The 21,309-nt window shown below is 53.1% G+C and overlaps 1 protein-coding gene across 2 annotated transcripts in view; it reads left to right on the forward strand.

The window, feature by feature from the left end:
* Positions 1-21,309, forward strand: part of ETS1 (ETS proto-oncogene 1, transcription factor) — a 73,060-nt gene that overhangs the window by 38,346 nt on the left and 13,405 nt on the right. For both annotated transcript variants that reach the window (XM_077189976.1, XM_054647487.2), the window contains exons 2-6: positions 8,306-8,425; positions 8,936-9,136; positions 12,412-12,489; positions 14,076-14,321; positions 19,213-19,473. In XM_077189976.1, the coding sequence (XP_077046091.1) occupies positions 8,308-8,425; positions 8,936-9,136; positions 12,412-12,489; positions 14,076-14,321; positions 19,213-19,473 (904 nt within the window). In that variant the 5' untranslated portion in view covers positions 8,306-8,307. The remainder of the gene's footprint in view (positions 1-8,305; positions 8,426-8,935; positions 9,137-12,411; positions 12,490-14,075; positions 14,322-19,212; positions 19,474-21,309) is intronic.

Raw genomic sequence — 21,309 nt, forward strand, 5'->3', positions numbered from 1 at the left:
ATGGCTTTGCCTCCTGAGCAGGAGGGGCTGGGCAGGTGGAGCTTGCTCCTGGCTGGCTGCAGCCTGGAGCCTCCACAGGGGTTTAATGGACCCGGACTGTGCCCTCAGGCCAGCGGGCTTGGAAAAGGCAGGTGGAAGTTGAAGGTTGTGATGCTGTTAAATCTGAAGGGGCTGCAGATAGAGCTGCATTTAGAGCTGATTCAAGAGTGGGAGGGTGTGGTGCTGAGCTGCTGCTGGAGCTGAAGCACTCCAGCCTTGTAGCATCTCATCCTGGAACCCTCGCGTGGGTTGTGTCAGGGGGTACATTAAAGCTCATCCCATCCCACAGGCACCTTCCCTATCCCTGTCCAGCCTGGCCTTGGACACTTCCAGGGATCCAGGGGCAGCCAGAACTGCTCTGGGCAATGCTGGTGGAATTTGATTGATGACCAATCTTGTTTCTCACTTCTTTGATGGTTCCAACAAGTGCTGTTAAACCATGGCCATGTTCCCTAACCTCAGAGGTGGCTGAATCTCCCCAGGGTTTGCTTTATCCATCTGTGCTCCTTCCAGCAGCTGAAATGGGGAGGATGGGGTGAATCCCCAGCTGAGGGAAGCCCCTGAGCTGCTGAAGGAAGAGGAGCTGTAGGCCCTGGCCCTGCTGAGCTGGGGGAGCTTTCCCATAGGCACAGTGAGCATTGACTCAGGGGCTGTGGTTTAGCTCAGCTTCAGCCCTGGCCTTTCTCTAGCATTTCATCCCCTCTTCTCTCCACAAAAGCCAAGGACAGAGTGAGCTGCCCACCAGGCTGCTCCCCTGCGAGCTCCTGGGACTCTCAAGGATGCTGCTTTCCCAGGATTGCCATCCAACACCCACGTTACAAAGCAGGGAGAGTGAGGGAGGAGAAGGAGCTGGAGCCTGAGCAGGGTGGGCTGTGACTGATGGTGGCTGCAGAACCCTTTCCCTGGGCTGGGTTCCTCACAGCTGCCAGACCCCAGAGCCACACCAGCCCTCCTCACCTGGTGGCTGCTCTGTGTCCAGTTTTCCTCATGGACACGTCCCTGCCAGGCCAGGCTGTCCATGGCACACAGGGCTGAACCCCAAACCCGAGGCTGAGCAGAGCATCCCAACACCTCACCCACAGCCAAACCTTCCCCTCTGGTGCTCCGAGTGCTGAGAGCCCAGACCTGGGACAAAATGCTTTTATCTGCATTTAGGGAGGACAGTGCTCAGGCCCGTTTTGAGGGGAAGAGCTGGCCCCCATGGCACACCACATCTCCCTAAGAAAACTGCTGAGGGCCGGAAAAAAGCCGGCTTTGTTGGGCTTTCTGCAGTGCTAAGCACTGTGGGCTTTCGGTTTCCTCTCTTGTTTTTCTCTTGAAGCCCAGCTTTCATCTCACAGTATTTATTTTTCACTGCTTGAAGGAGGGAAAAAAAAGACTTATTTTTCTTCTCTTTTTTATTTTTTTGTTTAAGAAATATATTTATTTTAAATTAAAATAGCAAATGTCTGCACCTTTTGTGCCATCCTTGCAGAGGGAAGCCGAGCCGGTCTCTGGAAGGAAGGGGACCCAAATCTGCCCCATCTGCTCCCATCCCATCCCCAGCAAACACCCCTTGTTGTGCTTATCCCTGCTCCCCATCTAGATTTCCTTCTGGTCCCTTTTTTCCAGCTTTCTGTCCCACTTTCCCTTTCCCCCCCTGGAATCTCGCTGCCCTTTGGGTCCGAGGAGCCCTAATTGGAACAGGCCGGCTCCTCTCCTGCTTCCTGCGTGGGAGTGAGAGGCAACGCTTGTGAAAACAGTTCAAAAGTGCACACAAATTTTTGCCTAATCCTGCCTAAATAACAGGGGGCTCAGCCAGGGTTGTTTGCCCGGGTGTCCCTGCTCCAGGGCGGGGGGCACCTGGGAAAGGCAGAGCTGCCCAAGGGGCTGGAGGAGCCTGGGGGTGCTGGAAACCCGAGCTGGGGACGTGGTGGGGACGTGGTGGGGACGTGGTGGGGACGTGGTGGGGACGTGGTGGCTCCACGGTGCCTGGCAGCCTCGCTGGGGAGCGTGGGAAGGGTCTCAGCTCCCAGCCCCCCTCTCCTCAGCCTCCTCTGATCCTGAGAAAGGTTCTGTGCTGCTGAACCCTCCCAGCTGGGGGACGTTGGGAAATCTGTGCTGCAGCTTCCCCCAGCTCCAGCTCTGTCCTGCTTTGGATCCCAAGGAAAGCTGGGACAGAGGGGCTCAGCTCGGGATGGGCTGGGGGGGAACCATGGCCTTGGTGGCCACAGACTCACTGTGGGCACATGGGAGGGGGTGGGAGAGTGAACCCCTGGCACCCTCTGGGAAACTCCTGCTCCATCGTCACCCAGCAGTGAGGGCACATCCTGGAGTGTGGGCAGCAAGGACGGGATGGGGGCTCCAGGGGGACCTCAGCTGCCTCAGGGCTCAGGGATTGAGATTTCTGAGGGACACAGGCACAAATTCATGGAGCCCTTGGATGCAAAGGATCTTGTTTGAAACTAACCTGCATTTTCTCCCCTAATTTAATCATGGAATACTGGAATGGTTTGGATTGGAAGGGACCTTAAAGCTTATCTCACTCCACCCCCTTCCATGAGCAGGGACACCTTCCCTGTCCCAGGCTGCTCCCAGCCCTGTCCAGCCTGGCCTTGGGCACTGCCAGGGATCCACTGCTCTGGGCACCCTGTGCCAGGGCCTGCCCACCCTCACAGGGAAGAATTTCATCCTGAAATCTAACTAAATCTAAATCTAAATCTAAATCTAAATCTAAATCTAAATCTAATCTAAATCTAAATCTAATCTAAATCTGAATCTAAATCAAATCTACCCTATTTCATTTTCAAGCCTTTCCCCCTTGTCCCTGTGCTTCTGCCAAGCCACAAAAGGCCTGGAATCTCCATGGCATCCTGTGCTCCAGGCCTGGTCAGACCTTGGGTTCCTGCCCTTGGTGTCCGTCCATCCCTCCATCCATCCATCCATCCATCCATCCATCCATCCATCCATCCATCCATCATCCATCCATCCATCCATCCATCCATCCATCCATCCATCCATCCATCCATCATCCATCCATCCATCCATCCATCCATCCATCCATCCATCATCCATCCATCATCCATCCATCATCCATCCATCCATCCATCCATCCATCCATCCATCCATCCATCATCCATCCATCCATCATCCATCCATCCATCCATCCATCCATCCATCCATCCATCCATCATCCCTCCATCCATCCATCCATCATCCATCCATCCATCCATCCATCCATCCATCCATCATCCATCCATCATCCATCCATCCATCCATCCATCCATCCATCCATCCCTCCATCCATCATCCATCCATCCATCATCCATCCATCCATCCATCCATCCATCATCCATCATCCATCCATCCATCATCCATCCATCATCCATCCATCCATCCATCCATCATCCATCCATCCATCATCCATCCATCATCCATCCATCCATCCATCCATCCCTCCATCATCCATCCATCCATCCATCATCCATCCATCCATCCCTCCATCATCCATCCATCCATCATCCATCCATCCATCCATCCATCATCCATCCATCATCCATCATCCATCCATCATCCATCCATCATCCATCCATCATCCATCCATCCATCCATCCATCCATCCATCATCCATCCATCATCCATCATCCATCCATCATCCATCCATCATCCATCCATCCATCCATCCATCCATCCATCCATCCATCCATCCATCCATCATCCATCATCCATCCATCATCCATCCATCCATCCATCCATCCATCCATCCATCCATCCATCATCCATCCATCATCCATCCATCCATCCATCCATCCATCCATCCATCCATCCCTCCATCCATCATCCATCCATCATCCATCCATCCCTCCATCCATCCACCCATCCATCCATCCATCCATCATCCATCCATCCACCCATCCCTCCATCCAGGACAGGAGGTGCTGTGGGGTCAGGTGGCTCTGCTCTGATCCTCCCCACATCCATTTCCAGCAGTTACTGGGTGAAACCCCACACAGGGACACACTGGGGCTCTGATGGAAAAAAAAGTGAGTGGCCAAGGGGAGCTTGGAGGAGTCACTGACCCTGAGTGGAAACTGGGCTGAAAAATGACTTTGCTCCCATCCCTCTGCCTGGCCCATCCTTTTTTTGCCCTGTCTGCCATTTATTTTCCTTCTGCAATCAGCTGCAAATGGCTTTGGCGTGCAGAAGAGTTCTGTGCATTTGAAGGTCAAAATCCCTGAAGTTTGTAAATCCGAGTCCTTTAAAAAGATCAGATGTGTGGAAATAGTTTATACATGCAGGGCCTGGTGGGAGCAGAGTGGGAATTTGGCTGGGAGATGAACTTGGTGATCTTGGCCTCTCTGCTCCTGGTTTTCTCTCTGGCTCCACGTGCCCCTGGCTGGGGGCTCTGGGCAGGTCTCCCTTGGCACAGAACACATCCAGGGCAATGTCAGGGTGTTTTATCCTCTTGTGTCTGAGTCCCATCCCCAGGGATGTCAGGGAGCTGAAGGGGCCTGGTTTGGAGAAGCCACAGAGCCTCCAGATCCCTCTTTGCCTTGGAAAGCTGCAGCCAGATAAAAGCTGTCCCCATGCGAGGCAAATCCTGCATCTCTGCTCTGCAGATGCTGCTGACATAACTCAACTGGCACAGTTTAAAAATCAACCCAGAGCTCCCTGCCCGCTCTCCCAGGAGGGAAATCAAAGGCGGCTCTGTCGGCAGGGACGAGGACATGGCATCCCCACAGCTGGGTGCACGTGGCAGCCGTGTCAGGGGCTTTGATGGGCTCGTAAAAACCAGCCAGAAATCCCAGTCTGGCCCCTGCTGCTGAGCTTGCTTTTGGGATTAAAGCCCCGGCATTCTTAAACTGGGTTTAGGTGGAACAGCTGGGCCTGGTGCTGGCTCCCACCCCAGCCCCTGCACACAGCCTGAGCTCCGTGGGCAGCACTAAAGGAGAGGTTTTATTGGTGCAAGGTTTGATTAAAATCTTGCAAACAGGTTTCAGATGGCACTGAAAGCTGATACCGGGGCAGCAAAGCGGGGCTTGTTGCTTTTGTTCCTGAAATTCTGCTCAACTCTGACCTTTAGGCATCCCAGACTGGAGGCGAAGGGCTGGAGGACATTGCCAGGGCTGGGTTTGCCTCCACGGGAAGGAATTTCCCTGCAACAGCAAAGTTCATGGAGTTGTGGGATATTCCAGGTTGGCAGGGATTCACAGGGATCACTGAGTCCTGGCCCTGCACAGAGCTGGGTGAAGCCCACCATGCTCCCTACACATAAACCACCCAGTTTTAAAATAAATACTGAATTATTTAAATAAATTCAATACCCCCAAAGCAGCAGAAGCAGAATTTAGGGTAAAAAGTGTCCATCCAACTCATCTTTCTCGAGTCACCAGCCAAGCCTTGTCCCCAAACACATCTGCAGAGCTTCACACACACGTTTGGTTTCCCTGGGTGAGTTTTCCCCAGCTCTGGGACACTGCTGAGCCAACCAAGGCTTCTGCAGGCTCAGGGCTTTGGGGCTGCTCTGTCCTCAGCAGAAATTCAAACAAGTGGCTGTGACCTCGCAGGAAAAAGCAAATGATGTTTTAGTCCTAAATCTGCCGAGCACAACAGATTTTGCAGAAACCTTGAAATGCACATTTGGGTTGATTTGGGTGTTTAAATAGAAACCGTCCTCTGGCTTGGTTTTTTTTATTTGGGAACAGATTGTTTGCTTCCCTGTGACCTCTCCCTGGGAATCACTTTTAAGTCTCCCCCTGTTTTGACAGGTTGTTTGTGCAGAGCTCAGCATTCACCTTCCTAAACCGAAATCTTATCCTCCCGCTACTGAAAAATTGATTTGCTGGGTTTGTGCAAAGCCAACCCGTGGATCCTGCACAACCAAACAGGATTAGGGATGGGCCCTTGCTATTGCAGAGATAAAAATACCGTTTTTCACCCTGCTCTTGGTGTCTGGCCTGAGGAGCTCACCTCCACACAGGTTTTCATGGTGATTCAGTGTTAAATTGGGGTTAGAACCGTTTTCTCAGCCTGGCTCTGACTCATCGTCCCAGGGCAGGCAGGAGCTGCTGTTGAGGCAGGCAGAGGGAGCAGATTCCTGGGTGGTCCCTGTGGCCACAGAGCAGGGAGAGCAGAGCATTCAAGTGTAACTTGAGGATGAAGGGAAAGGGGCACCGAGCCACTTTCTCCCAGTGTTATCTCAGGCAGCAGATGGGGAACAGAGATAGCGATGGTGGCTGCTCATTTTCCGTGCCCTCTCCAGCCAAATCCAGTAAATAATGAAGTGTAATTTGCCAAATAGCCTTTGGATGTGGGATTTACTTTCAAAGGTCCTGATCCTGCCACTGTGGAGGCAATTCTGGATTGTGTGCTGGGCTGAGGGCAGGAATTGTGTCCTGAGAGACTCCGTGTCGGGAATTTCACTGCTCCTACCTGAGCCAAGAGTCTGCAAATGATTTCTTGAGAGCCTTGGGGACTTGGCTGGAGGATGTGCAAAGGGAAGGGGGAATTTTTATACTGGGGCTGAGAGGTGGAAGGTGTAGAAGTGGGGACAGAGAAGTTGCTGTGTTTGGCTTGGCAGTGGAATTGCATCGGGAGCATCCAGCGGATGATCTGGGGATACTTTCTGCATTGTCACCCTCACCCTGTGCTACAGAGCTGCATGTGGAGGTTTATCCATGGAAAAACAGGATTGTTTAGGTTGGAAAAGCCTCCCAAGATCATGAGGTCCCCAGCACTGCCAGGTGACCACCAACCCATGTCCCCAAGAGCCACATCCACAGGTTTTTTTAACATTTCCAGGGGCGATGACTCCATCACTGCCCTGGAATTCTGTTGACCCAACCCCCAGATTCCCACTTGGAACAAAAGCGAGTGCTGGGTTGTTTGGCCTTTAAATGATGCCCATGAGTTTGGCTGGGGAGGAGCTGAATGGAGCAGGAGTTCCAGACTGGGCAGCTGGGCTGGCTCTTCCCAGTGGCTGCAGCACTGCTTCCATCCCTGACTCCATGTTTTATCAGGAATACACCAACACTGCCTGGAACAGGCCCTCAGCAGCATGTTGCAGGTGTAAAGGTTTATTAAATCAGGAGTTTAATGAACTTGGAGCGATGGAAAACTGTGGTGGTTGAGTTTCCACTAGACATAGAATTTTTGATTTTCAATGTCTGCGTCCAGATATTCATGAGAACACCAAAGACTTTCTTTGCCCATGGTGTCATTTTTCCACTAAGTTTTCATGGAAAATTTCCACTAGGCTGCAGAGCTAAACCAACCTCAGGTGGAAGATTTTCATCTCTGCTGACCAAGGGCAGTTTTTGGGGTGGTGGTTGTTCAAGACTTTCCTTCTCCATCAAAGATGTTTTTCAGGAATACTGAAAGTATAGGAAAAAGAGCCAAACCTCTATTCAGATATTTTGCCTCAAATGGTTGCTTTTATTTGTGAGACTCTTTGGCAACAAAGCTTCATCTCCTTCCAAATAAATTAGAAAAAGGGATTTAAAAAAGGAAAGGAAGAGGTTTGGTCCTTGTCAGGACTGACTCCAGGCCTGGCTCTCAGCTTGGCCCCGCTGTCCCATGGGATGGCAGCGTTGGCCATGACTCACCCTGGCTCCGTGCTATGGATGTGCATGACGTAACTCTGGGCTAATGTGGGATTTTCCAGCTCTTTGTTTCCCTTCCCCCCTCAAATGGGTATTCTGCCACTCCTCCATCCTGTCTCAGCCTGCTGTCAGCTCACTTTTTCATGGAGCCGTAGAATCATGGAATGGTTTGGGATGGAAGGGACCTTAAAGCCCATCCCATTCCACCCCTGCCTTGGGCAGAGACACCTTCCACTATCCCAGGTTGTTCCAACCTGGCCTTGGACCCTTCCAGGGAAGGGGCAGCCACAGCTTCTCTGGGCAACATGTGCCAAGGCCTCCCCACCCCCACAGGGAAGAATTTCCTAGGATGAAGAATTTTCTAGGATTTTTTAATTTTCTCCTTGCTTTTCTTTGCACTGGGATGACAGAGTGGTAATTCAGAGATGCTTTTCTCCCTCTTTCTTGCTCACCCTGGTGTGGGACTCTGCCTTCCTCGGTGCCTGGAGCTGCTGAGCCATTTCCCAAGCTCCAGACACACCTGGAATGCTGATGCCCAGCAGGCTGATGTCTGGAAAGGCCTTGATATCATCATCCAGTAGCACATTCCAGAAGTGTAGGTACACCATGTGCACCTGGCTGGCATTCCCTGACATCTTTCCCAGCCCTATGTCCTCATGGCTGTGTTTGTCTCCTGCTTCTTTCAGACATGGAATGTGCAGATGTGCCTTTATTAACGCCCAGCAGCAAAGAAATGATGTCCCAGGCACTGAAAGCCACGTTCAGCGGCTTTGCCAAGGAGCAGCAGCGGCTGGGAATTCCCAAAGGTAAGACATGGCTTCCCATGCACAACCACAGTACCCACAGGGGTTGTGTCCTCCTTCCAGGCTGCCCAGAGTTCCCTGTCTGCCATCTCCCCTGCTGGTTCTCCTCAGGTGGTGTTGCCTTTCAAATACCACCTGAAGCTTCTTGGAAGCTTCAGCTGGAAAAATGTGGACAAGGCATCTCCACTAAACAGAGAAGCAGCAGGAACCCTTTACCAGAGGCTGGTGACAGGGAGAAACCAAGAAAATTGGAGAAATGGGTGGGAAGAGGGGGTCAGAGAAGTGATGGGATTTTTAGAAATCCCAAACAAATCCAAAGCTTGTTCCTTGAACGAAACGTGTCCACACTAAGGCTGATCCAGACTGGGCATGGTGTTCCTCACACCCTGGTGCCAGAGGGCTGCCAGTCTCCAGGGGTGAGGCTGTGGCAGTGCAGGGCTCCTGCAGCACTGTCTGTGTCCTGCTGTCCTGGGAAAACTGCCTGAGGGTGCTCACGGCTGGATCCCTCTGCAGACCCCCAGCAGTGGACGGAGACGCACGTGCGGGACTGGGTGATGTGGGCAGTGAACGAGTTCAGCCTGAAGGAGGTGGATTTCCAGAAGTTCTGCATGAATGGAGCTGCCCTCTGTGCCCTGGGCAAGGAGTGCTTCCTGGAGCTGGCGCCTGACTTTGTGGGAGATATCCTTTGGGAACATCTGGAGATCCTGCAGAAAGGTCAGTCCTGGGGTGAGCAATTCACAGCATCCCTGCCAGCCTGGTTCTGGGGCTTTCCACAGACCAGGAGGTGTTCACCTTGAGCTTTAATCCCACGAAAAACATCTTCCAAAGCCCAGCTTTTTAGCAGGATTCCAAATGGGCATCCCAACGGCAGCGGGCAAGGCGAATCCTGGCAGTGCCTTAAAGAGTGTTTGTGCCAGCTGCCTGGCAGGGATCCCCAGTGGGCAGGGACACTGTGACTGCCTGGAATCCATGGTGGGATTTTCCAAAGCATTTTTCCTCAGCATGTTCAACTCCTGTTGTGAATTTTACTATTTCCTCCGCTGGAACTGGGTACAGGAATACAGCCAAAATCCTACCCGAATTTCCCAGTGGCAATTGGAAGCTGCTTTGCTTTGTTCCATGTCCCAAAAAAAGGGTGTTCCATGTCCCCAAAGCCAGCATTTCTGGGAGGAGAAGGCATCTGTGCCATTCCCTGCATGACAGCACCCAAGGGCATTAACTTTCAGTGACTGGGGACACACACTTTGATTTAGGGTGTTGATTTTCCATGTCTGGATGCCCAGGAGCACTGGGATGGTTTCTAAGGAGCAGGTGAGGAGCTGAGCACCTCAACCTGAGCCACAAGCAGGAGCTGCAGCACACCTGGGCTCTTTTTCCAGCTCCCTTCTCTGCAGAGCTCTTTGCTTTCCTGGAATGTCCCCTGTGCTGTCCTACTGACCCTGGTGGCAGGAAGGGGAGGGGGAGCACAGTTATTCCTTCCAGGAAACCATTGACAAATGGATGTTAATTGCCCATTACTAATTTTACTGCTACCTGTGGTTTGCAGAAGGTAAACATGGCCCTTCCCGGGCTCTGGCCAGGCCAGGCTGTTTTCCTGCTCTTGGGCTCTAAATCTGGTCTGTCCCTTTTGTTTTGCATATTTTTCATGGAGTGCTTGGATCAACACTGAGCAGTTTAACCAAACAAAGCCAAACCTTGTGTCAGCCCAATTTCTCCTTGCATTGAGCCATTGCTTGCACCTTCCCACAGCCCTTCTTCCCTGCTGTCCCTGCCCATGGCTGGGAGGTCTTCAAGGTCCTTTCCAACCCAACCGTCCTAGGATTCTGTAATTCTGTGATTTTTTGGACTGTTCCCACTGGAGAGGGTGGGATGTGCTGGAGGTGCTGATTGAGGCACCAGGGCTGGATTTGTACCTCCTTCCTGCAGATTCCCCACACAGAGATGGACTTGATGCTGTACATTTATGGCAGAGGGGAATCATCATTTCAGACAGCACTGACACACGTGGGTATTCAGACACTGGTGGTACAAAGGCCTGGGACAGAGAGGAGTTTTTTTAAAGAAGCTGAAAATCTTGGTGCATGCTGCAACTCTTCTTCTGAAAGGCTGAAAATGAATAAAGCTGAATTTCTGTGTCTTCACACTGTTGGTGTTGCCCTGGGAACCCAGAAATCTCCGTTGCCTGTTTGGTTTCACTGGTGACTTTTTCATTCTTGCACAAGCAGGGCCCTTGCTCCTCTGCTGGGCTCTGAGCACATTTCCAGTGAGGTATCTGTGGGTGACAAAGAACTCCCAAGAAATAACCAGACTCCCCCCAGGACTGGTTTCTGTTCCCTGTTAGCGCTGGGGCTCATTCCAGCCCTGACCAGAGCTGGGCTGGAGCTGTACAGACAGAACAGAGCAGTCCCTGTCCCTGTCCCTGTCCCTGTCCCTGTCCCTGTCCCTGTCCCTGTCCCTGTCCCTGTCCCTGCCCACGCAGGAGGAGATGGGGCTCTCCCTCTGCACCTGGATGTGATATGGGAGGAGATCCAGGTGTCCCCAGGCTCAGTCAGGGCTCCAACTTGTCTCTCCATCCTCGCCACCATCATCACTGGGGGTGTTGGTGCTGGGAGTGGTTGTTAACCCCAAAATGCCTGGCTTTACCTGTGCTGCTGGCCCGGGGTCGTGCTGGGACAGGCTGTGACCCCGCTGTCCCCTGAGCTGACACTGTCCCCTGTGAGCACTGCCTGACTCACGTACCACAGCCTGCTCAGGCTTTAAAAACAGCACAAGGGTGCCTTTCCCTGCATGGATTTGGGTATTTTCAGGCTCACTTTTCCATAATTCTTCCTAAAATAACCTCCTCAGTTACCAGCAGTCAGCAGTGCCCTGCACTTGACTCTAAGCTCGGCTGAAGGTTCTCCCCTGCTCTGTGGTCACCCCCTGCCCCTTGGCAGACACTGTGGAGAGAGGAACAGAGCATTTCTCATTAGCCCTCTGTGTTTGCACAACCCCTCCTTTTGTTAGGGAATATTTTCCAGCCTGCAGTCCCCAGGGGAGAGGGCCAAATTTAGGCTCCTCAGAGGGGAACGTGCATTATCTGTGCTCAGCTCTCCAGAGCTGGGGCTGAACAAACCCAGCCCAGAGCTGCCCAGGGGCCTTGCTTTGGTTAAAGGAAAGAAAATTCCCATCCCAGTATCCCTGCTCAGCATGCCATGCTGGAATGAGTCAGGTGTTCATGGAAAAACTGCTCAGGGTAGGGGCAGGGTGGCTTTTACATGGGAAAGCAAATTAAGCACAGCCCAGGAGGAGCAAAGTGCTTGGAAAAAGCCACAGGAAGCAGGGAATCCATGCTTTGACGTGCTCCATGCTCTGTCCCAGTGAGTTATGCCTATGGAAAGCTGAAATTTGGCATTTTGACCGTATATACATGGAGGAGTCTGTGTCAGGAGTGGAACAAAGCAGTTTGGAACATGGAATGTTCTGCCTGCATCAGGTGCTGCACAAGCTGGGAGTTCACATGGATTTGGGGTTAGAGGAGCTGGCTTTGGGATGGGTCACCCACTCCCTTGTACACACCTACTGCTGGTCTAAAAATAGGGCTTTTCCAGCAAAACAACTGTCCTTGTGTGGGGAGTTTTTCCAGGAGCTCACACATGGAAGTGTGCTCAGCAGCCCCCAGGAGAAGGAGAGGTGACAAAGCCTGAGGCAAGCAAGGAAATGCTGCAGCTCAGAGCCTCCTGGGGCCCTGGCTGAGAACACTGTTGCTGTTTGGGTTGGGCTGGTTCTGTTTAAGCTCGGCCATACCTGCAGCAGGAATTCCCAAAGGACCCCATGTGCCCCAGGTTCCTGTGGGATTTCAGCTCTGGATTCATTTCCATTGCTCAGAACATCCCAGTTTGACCTGGGGAGGAGATTTTGGGAAGTTCAGGGCTCTGTGTGTCACAGCAAGTGTTGCTCAGCTCTGTGTGCCTTCCACTGGTGACATTTCCTTCCTTTCCTCTTTGCAGAGGAGGTGAAACCGTACCCAGCAAACGGAGTGAACACCACGTACCCCGAGTCCCGCTACACCTCAGACTACTTCATTAGTAAGTCTCAATTAGCAGTGTCAATTAGCACCATTACCATGCCTGGAGGCACCTTTGAGCAGAGGTTTGTCCTCACCACAACAGGACTGCACCCTGCAAAGGGGATCCTGTGTTTCCAAGGGTTTAGGGTTGTTTTGGAAGCCTCTTGGACTTTTTGGTGGCAGCCTTGTGTGCCAACATCAGATTTCTTCAAGCACTGTTTGTTTGAAGCTGTAACTCAGCAGATTTTAAAAGCAGCCTCAGCACACCTGAGTATTGGGAATTGTAAAAAACCTCTTAAAAAAGGGAGGGAATGGGAGGAAAGGCTGAACTCTGGATTGCCAGGGAGGAGCCTAGCAAGGAAAGGGATGAGTCTCCACCTGCACTCCTGCACTTCCCATGGCCATTGCTTTGGAGATGTTCTTTAAGGGCATTGGAAATCTGGGAGATATTTCATGAACCAGCAGAAAGCTTAACTGACCTGAAGAGGAGAGATGTGGATGAGGTGTGAGGGAGAAATCCTTCACTGTGAGGGTGGGGAGGCCCTGGCACAGGGCCCAGAGAGATTGTGGACTCTCTGTCCCTGGAATTGTCCCAGGCCAGGCTGGACAGGGCTTGGAGCAACCTGGGATAGTGGGAGGTGTCCCTGCCATGGCAGGGGTGGGATTGGATGGGCTTTAAGTTCCCTTCCAATCCAAAACCTTCTGGGATTTTGGGATTCCATGATTCTGTGGATTGGGATTCCAGGCTCTGGCATGGGGAGAGGTGGCTGTGCAAGACTCACCTTTCCCAACCAGCAATGAAACACTTTTACCCTGTTACTCCTCTGCTGAGCAGCAGGGTAAAATCCACTCCCCAGGATTTTCCAGCTTTTTCCTTCTGGCAGCTGTCCTGGCAGGAATTTAGTGCAAAGCACATTGAGGATGGTCGGGGGTGTCTTATTTTGCTAAATTGCCACATGTTCAGACCCCATCTTGGTAGCTTCTGGAGCCCTCACCCAAAGCATTACGGGAGGGGAGTGGGATGCTCTGGGGCCCTCACCCAAAGCAGTGCCCAAGGGAGGGGTGTGGGGTGCTCTGGAGCCCTTGCCCAAAGCAGTGAGGGCTGTGGGATGCTCTGGGGCCCTCACCCCAAGCAGTGAGGGCTGTGGGGTGCTCTGGAGCCCTTGCCCAAAGCAGTGAGGGCTGTGGGATGCTCTGGGGCCCTTACCCCAAGCAGTGAGGGCTGTGGGATATCTGGGGCCCTCACCCCAAGCAGTGAGGGCTGTGGGATGCTCTGGGGCCCTCACCCCAAGCAGTGAGGGGCTGTGGGATGTCTGGAGCCCTCACCCCAAGCAGTGAGGGCTGTGGGATGCTCTGGGGCTCTCATCCCAAGCAGTGAGGGCTGTGGGATGCTCTGGGGCCCTCACCCCAAGCAGTGAGGGCTGTGGGATGCTCTGGGGCTCTCATCCCAAGCAGTGAGGGGCTGTGGGATGCTCTGGGGCTCTCATCCCAAGCAGTGAGGGGCTGTGGGATGCTCTGGGGCTCTCATCCCAAGCAGTGAGGGCTGTGGGACGCTCTGTGACTTTGGGGCTGTTTGGGTGGGCTCTGACCCTGCTGTGTCCCCAGGTTACGGCATCGAGCATGCGCAGTGCGTGCCCCCCTCCGAGTTCTCGGAGCCCAGCTTCATCACCGAGTCCTACCAGACCCTGCACCCCATCAGCTCGGAGGAGCTGCTGTCCCTCAAGTACGAGAGCGAGTACCCCTCAGTGCTGCTGCGCGAGCCCGCCCAGGACCCGCTGCACAACGACTTCTTCTCCATCAAGCAGGAGGTGGTGACCCCGGACAACATGTGCATGGGCCGTGCCAGCCGAGGTGAGGCTGGGACCAAACCTGGCAAAGGAACTTGGACAGAGTTGTCAGGGTTTAACAGAAGGTTTACACAGGATGTGTTTGTAGGGAAACTGGGAGATGAGAAATGCTGAGTTAGAAATGCCATGGAACAGGACAGATATTGTTGAGAGAGAAATCGTGATGTAGGAACGTCTTTGAGCCAGGTCTAATGAGCTCTCCGAGGTCTATATCACACCCAAGATAGCTCAGCTACCTTTGGAGGCATAAAAATCAGCAGGATGGCTTCTGTTGCAGTGTTGGAAACAAAAAGGTTTAATAAAAGGCGAAATAACAAAGAAAGAAAAACCAAGACAGGTGCTAGACGTTCTTGCTCCTGGTAAAACACCTCACAAAAGCAATTAGTTTCTTTGTCCACTCCTTTTTCTAGTTAATTGCCCAGGCAGGACTTTTTGGCTCCTGTCCAATTGGCTAGCCTTAAGTTTGAGGTGAAGTCCACATATCCTATGAGGTGGCTTTTTCACCTAATCCAGGAGAGAAACTTCTGGCCTTCTTTCCTTTTTTAAGGGACAAAGGATAGTTTTGTGACTCTGTCAACAAAGGGCACACTCCTATAAAATGGAACTAGAAAAAGAGTTCTAAAGGAGAGATTGTAAATAAGACTAGATACTTTGGAGCAATAGAAGGATGAAAGTTCTAGAAAAGGGGATTGTCTGACAGGGGCTGGCTTGGGTTCCTGCTGTTCTCACCCTCCCTCCTGAGGGAATGGCCCTGGGAGCACTGAGGGAGCTGTGCAGTGCTGACACAGCCCTCTCCAGCACTGCTGGCTTCCCTGGTGGCTCTGAGCCCTCCCTGCCCTTCTCCCCCCCCCAGGGAAACCTCGAGGAAGGTCTTTCTTTCCTTTCCTCTGCTGCCTGTTTTACATCCTCTGCAGAAAGGGCATGTTTCTGGTGCTGTGCTTTGATGTCCAGCCTGAGAGAAATAGAACTGAGCTTTCATGTTACCAGGCAGGACAAACTGCTGGGTGCTTGTAGAAATCCCATTTTTAGGAGCCCAGGCAAAGCCCCACAAATTCTTCACAAGTTCTCATTGGGAATTGCTGTTGAAGGCTCTGAAGAGTCTTGCACTCTGTGATCCAAAGTCTTTGTCCATTATGTCCAGGATTTGAAATACTCTGCTGCAGCCAATTCCTGAGCTTGGTTAGGAGGTGCAGGTGTCAGGGGCTGGGGCAGCAGCAGAGCCAAGGACCCCCAAATGCTGCTCCCCAAAGAGTTGCAGGTACAGATTCCTGTTTGAGGTGGTGGGATTTAAAAACCCGAACACTTTGGAGGATCTGAGCCCAAATTCCTTCCCAATTAATGTTGTGAGGCTGGGAACACGTGGGGCCCACGTGTCTGATTGCTTTGTGATCACATCAGTGATGCCAGGCTGGGGATGTGGCTCTGCCTCCTTCAAAGCAAAAAGCTGAATCCATGGAGCTCAAAGTCCCTCACAAGTGGGATCATTATCTCCAGATTCCAGGTAGGGAACCTGGGCCACAGGGAAGAGCTGTGACCTGCCTGCCATTCCCTAAAATGGAGTCCAGGTGTCCTCAGCCCCAGAATTCCTTACAGGGAGGTGGTGGTGCTGTGAGTTGGGTTTGATGTGCAGCAGTTAAACCCCTTTATCCAGAGAGCTGAGGATGAGCTGCCCTCCCAGCAAAGCCAGAGCTGCTTTCAAGGCTGCAGGGCACGTGCAGCTCATTTGAACTTCCTCACTCTTTTCCAGGCTGGGAGAGCCAATTACAGGGAACTTGTTATTTGTGCTCTTGCCTCTCCTTCTGAGAGAGGTGACCTGAGCCAGAAGGGCAACAGGGTTTTAATTTTGGGGAAACTTCTCTATTTGGGGTTGTTTTTCTGCCTAAATTTCAGCAATGTTTTTGCCTTTTCTTGACCTTTTCTTTAACACAGGTGATTTCATCATTCTCACAGTGCAATGGTTCAGGAAGGCTTTTGCAACTGAACCTCGAGCCTGTTCTCAGTGGCAAACCTAAAAATGGCTGTGGGGGAGGGAACAGAGAGCCCTGGCTGCTGCTGTTAGCAAAGACTTGAACACTGGTTGCAAGAGGCTGTGCTCACACCAGTGCTGCATTTCAGCCATGGAAGGGCCTTTGGGGAACACAGATCCTCCCAGGGCTGGGGGAAAGCCTTAATATAAAGCAGAGCCCAGTTCATTTATATTTATGTCCCTCTTTACCCTGCACTGTCTTACAAGGTTAGTCTGACACAAAGTCAAGTCCTTCAGCATCACCTCAGGGTGAAGGTTTTCCAGACACTGTGGGGCCTTTTCCAAGCCTTCTGTGAGGCCTTTAGGAGGAAGTTTTGGGGTCCCATGGGGGTTGTTTCTCTCTGCCCTGTCAGCGAGGGTGGCTGGTTGAGAAGTGGAGCTGCCAAACTCATTTAAGCTGGTCCTGAGTAAGTGCAGGGTGTGATTGTTCCAGCTAGGTGGAAGTTAAGTGAATTTTCAATGGATTGACACAAATCACATCTCTGTCAGGTTTTAATTCCTTTTCTAAATGAGCCTGTGCTGCAGGACTGCTCAGGGAATTGGTTATGCCAATTAATGTACACACACACACAGCAGCATTGTGTTCTCCTTAGCAGGATTCAGAGAAGGATTGGAGCGTGAAAATCCTCAAAAAACAAAAAGCAAATAGAAAAGAGTTTGGAACAGGGCTGTCCCAGCAGAATGAAGCCAATGGATCCCAGCTCCCAGGGACTCCAGGCCAGCAATCAGGGCAGGCCCTGCAGTAGTTGAGTCTTTTCACAGCAAGTGCTCTTCAAACTACAACACAACAAATATTTGGGGGCGTGTGCCAGCGCCCTTCCACGTTCCCTGTCCCCTGGGATTTGCTCTCTGGGCCCAGGCTGTGGGTAGCTCTGCCAATGGAAATTTCTCCAGGAGCTCTTGCACAATCCCAGCAGCTGTTTTTAGCTGGGTTTGGGAAATTAGTGAACTTGAATGATCCTGTTAGCTTGTCAGGGAAGATGTTGAGCAATCAGTAGAGTAGGGAGATCAGAGGCTGCAATTTCAGTTTGTTCTTTGGGGCCTTTTTTAGCTCTGTTTCAGTACAGGGCTGGCTCTGGGGGGGGGTGTAAATCAGCACTGCTGAGGATCTGGCCTCTCATGTTCTGGCTTTGACTAAAAATACCCCAGAGAGTGACTTTGACACAAACCAGCTGTGCTCACCTTACCAGAGCTGGAAAAAGCTGTTGGAGCTCTCAGCCATTGGCTCTGCTCCTGCAGCAAACCTGCTGCTGGCTGGGGATTTGGGGCTGGCTGGAACAGATGGCAGCAAAAGGCTGCTGTGTAATTTGGGGAGAAACATCCAAATTCAAGGAGCTGGGTGTGCCTGAGCAGTGTTTGAACTGGGCTGGCAGAAGTAGTGGAGATTTATTGGAGACCTCCAATATCCCTCAGCAGCAAGAGAATCACAGAAATCAGAGAATCATGGAAAGGTTTGACTTGGGAGAGATCTTAAAGTTGGTTCCACCCCTTGCCATGGGCAGGAGCATCTCCCACTGTCCCAGGCTGCTCCAAGCCCTGTCCCTGGCCTTGGACATTTCCAGGGCTGGGGCAGCCACAGCTGCTCTGGGCACCCTGTGCCAGGGCCTGCCCACCCTCTGAATGAAGAGATCCTGGAGTGCCCATGTTTAGGCTCCCGAGCTCAGCCTTGCGTATCTAAAGTGAATTTTATCTCTGAAATTGCCTTTTTGAAATAAGGAACCATTTCCAGCCAGCCCCAGGCCCAAGTCTTGGGTAGAGAGGGTTTTTCCCCAGATTTGGGTTTTTCCCCTGTCTCTCTCTGCCTTGCTCTTCTGCCTTAAGTTTTGCAGGGCTCAGCCCTGCTGTGGATGGCAAAGGTGAAAATATTGCTGCTCTGGGCTGTGCTCACTTTGGGGATGGGATGTACAGGAACAGCATCAGTTGCTCTGTGCCTGCACAGTGCAGAGGTGAAGCACTCTGTGCTGGCCAGGTGAAATACCCTGTGCTGGCCAGGGGAAGCACCCTGTGCTGGCCAGGGGAAGTGCCCTATACTGGCCAGGTGAAGCACTCTGTGCTGGCCAGTGAAGCACTCTGTGCTGGCCAGGTGAAATACCCTGTGCTGGCCAGGGGAGGTTACCCTGTGCTGGCCAGGGGAAGCACTCTGTGCTGGCCAGGGGAAGCACTCTGTGCTGGCCAGTGAAGCACTCTGTGCTGGCCAGGGGAAGTGCCCTGTGCTGGCCAGTGAAGCACTCTGTGCTGGCCAGGTGAAATACCCTGTGCTGGCCAGGTGAAATACCCTGTGCTGGCCAGGTGAAGCACTCTGTGCTGGCCAGGTGAAGCACTCTGTGCTGGCCAGGGGAGGTTACCCTGTGCTCGCCAGGGGAAGCACTCTGTGCTGGCCAGGTGAAATACCCTGTGCTGGCCAGGTGAAGCAGCCTGTGCTGGCCAGGTAAAGCAGCCTGTGCTGGCCAGGTGAAGCAGCCTGTGCTGGCCAGGTGAAGCACTCTGTGCTGGCCAGGGGAGGTTACCCTGTGCTGGCCAGGTGAAGCACTCTGTGCTGACAAGGTGAAGCACTCTGGGCTGGCCAGTGAAGCACTCTGTGCTGGCCAGGGGAAGCACTCTGTGCTGGCCAGGGGAAGCACTCTGTGCTGGCCAGGGGAAGTGCCCTGTGCTGGCCAGTGAAGCACTCTGTGCTGGCCAGGGGAAGTGCCCTATACTGGCCAGGTGAAGCACTCTGGGCTGGCCAGGTGAAGCACTCTTTGCTGGCCAGGTGAAGCACTCTGTGCTGGCCAGGTGAAGCACTCTGTGCTGGCCAGTGAAGCACTCTGTGCTGGCCAGGGGAAGTGCCCTATGCTGGCCAGGCCTGTCTCACCTGCTGTGCCTCCCCCAGGTAAGCTGGGAGGCCAGGACTCCTTCGAGAGCATAGAGAGCTACGACAGCTGTGACCGCCTGACGCAGTCCTGGAGCAGCCAGTCCTCCTTCCAGAGCCTGCAGCGCGTCCCCTCCTACGACAGCTTCGACTCTGAGGACTACCCTGCCACCCTGCCCAGCCACAAGCCCAAGGGCACCTTCAAGGACTATGTGCGGGACCGGGCCGACATGAACAAGGACAAGCCTGTCATCCCTGCTGCTGCCCTGGCTGGCTACACAGGTAGGGCAGGGCCTGGGAACCCCTCTGTGCCCCCAGCCCCTGGGGCAGCACCTCCCCGTGCCCAGGGACACAGGCTCGGGGCACTCTGGGCTGCCCCAGCTCGGGGGGGCAGGTGCAGGGAGGGTTTTGGGGTGTCTGGGGTCAGCCCAGGGCTGCATCTCCTCTGAGCATGAGCATCCCACCCATCCCACAGCTCATGGGGGATGTGGCACCTGGCTGGGCATGGGGCACCCAATGCCCTGTTCTCCCTTTGTCCCTGGCTGCCTGTGGAGGAGCTGGGGCTGGTTTGGCTCCTGAACAGAGCCTGCAGCCCCTGTGCTGGTGACTGGTGGGCTCTTGGGTGTGCTTTCCCCCTGGGGCAGGAGCAGGCTCAGCTCCAGCCCCAGCACTGCTCTGTGTGGGGATGGATCCTCTCCCTCTGGCACAGAGGAGGCCCCGCTGTACCTTGGTGTGAGGCAGGGATGGGGCACTGCCAGAGCCATCCCAAACATTTTCCATTGCCGGCGCTGGGAGAGATGAGAAGGTGATAGGCCATGGAAACTCTGGCTCGTTATGACAGCCCTTCAGCAATCTGGCATCTCCAAGGAGAGAAACCTGGTGGGATGGGACTTCCAGCTAAAGCTGAGCTAATCCTTTCCAGACCTTCTGTGCCATGGCTTTTCCCTGTGCTCTGAGGAAAACTCTGGGGCAGCCTCCTGCCACTTCCCCTGGCTCTGCACCTTCAGATGTGTCCTGGCCCAGCTGGGAGCAGCTGGTGGAAAGTTTGTGGTGATAAAGATCGTGGCCAGGTTCAGAGCAGATCCTGGGGTGCGGCTGTCCCCGAGTGCCGCCCACGCACGGCTCAGCTGGGGCTGACACCGAGCCTGGCGAGGGTGGGAGAGGGGCAGGGGGAGGAAAGGTGGGCAGATAATTTTAGGAGTGTAAAAAAGGAAGTGGTTTGTTGCTATAGCTTTAGTTAGAAAGAGAGCTCAGCCCTGCCTGCTGAATGAGACTCTACCAAATATGAGAGTGCTCTGCATTCCTGAATGGACTGGGGAGGGAGAGGAGGGACTGTGCCCTGGGGCTCATTCTCTGCTGTGCCATGGAAATCCATGCTCCTGAGAAAAGGCACCACTGAGCACAAGTTGCTCTTTTCATTCCTATTTTCACTCCTATTTTCTCCTGGCAATGCCTTTCCCTGTGGTACCTGGAAGTGCTTTGGGGATGAGTTTGAACAGCTGGGGAAACCGAGGCACCGAGGTGCTGGCAAAATCAGGAGCATTCTTTTCCAAGCTGGATATTTCCCTCCACGTTTGCTGTTGCTCATGGAAAAGAGTGCAAAAGAGCCACCCCTGGAGAGAGGCGAGGAGCTGAAGTCAGTGGCTGGGCCCTGTGTTTTTCCAAGGAATATTAGCACCCCAAAGGCTGTCCTTGGAGCTGTGCCTTTGGGAAGGGGAGACTCGGGTTCATGCAGTGCCAGAGCACAATTCCAAACACTTTCCTCTGTGTAACATTTTCCCTCACCTCATTTCCAACCCCTCTTGGAGCTGGGAAGAGAATCCCTTGGCCCAGGCACCTCGTTGGGATCAATAAATGGGAAGGCCTGATTTCTTTATTTATTTTTGCATTGTTTCACTTGATAGGCTTAAATGTAGAGAGGAAAATCTGGAATCACTGGGAAATGCTTGAGCTGGAGCTGTGTTTGCCTGCTCCAAAGGCTGCTGAGCAATATTCAGGGTTCAGGCCAGCAGAGCCAGCTTTTGCCATTGGGAAAGGGCCCTGGATGGGTGATCCTGGCAGGCAGTGACTCCAGAGATGCCCTCTGAGCAATTTTAAAGCCCCCAGACCTTCAGCTGT

This window comes from Agelaius phoeniceus, chromosome 23 (assembly GCF_051311805.1).
Source record: "Agelaius phoeniceus isolate bAgePho1 chromosome 23, bAgePho1.hap1, whole genome shotgun sequence".
NCBI lineage: Eukaryota > Metazoa > Chordata > Aves > Passeriformes > Icteridae > Agelaius > Agelaius phoeniceus.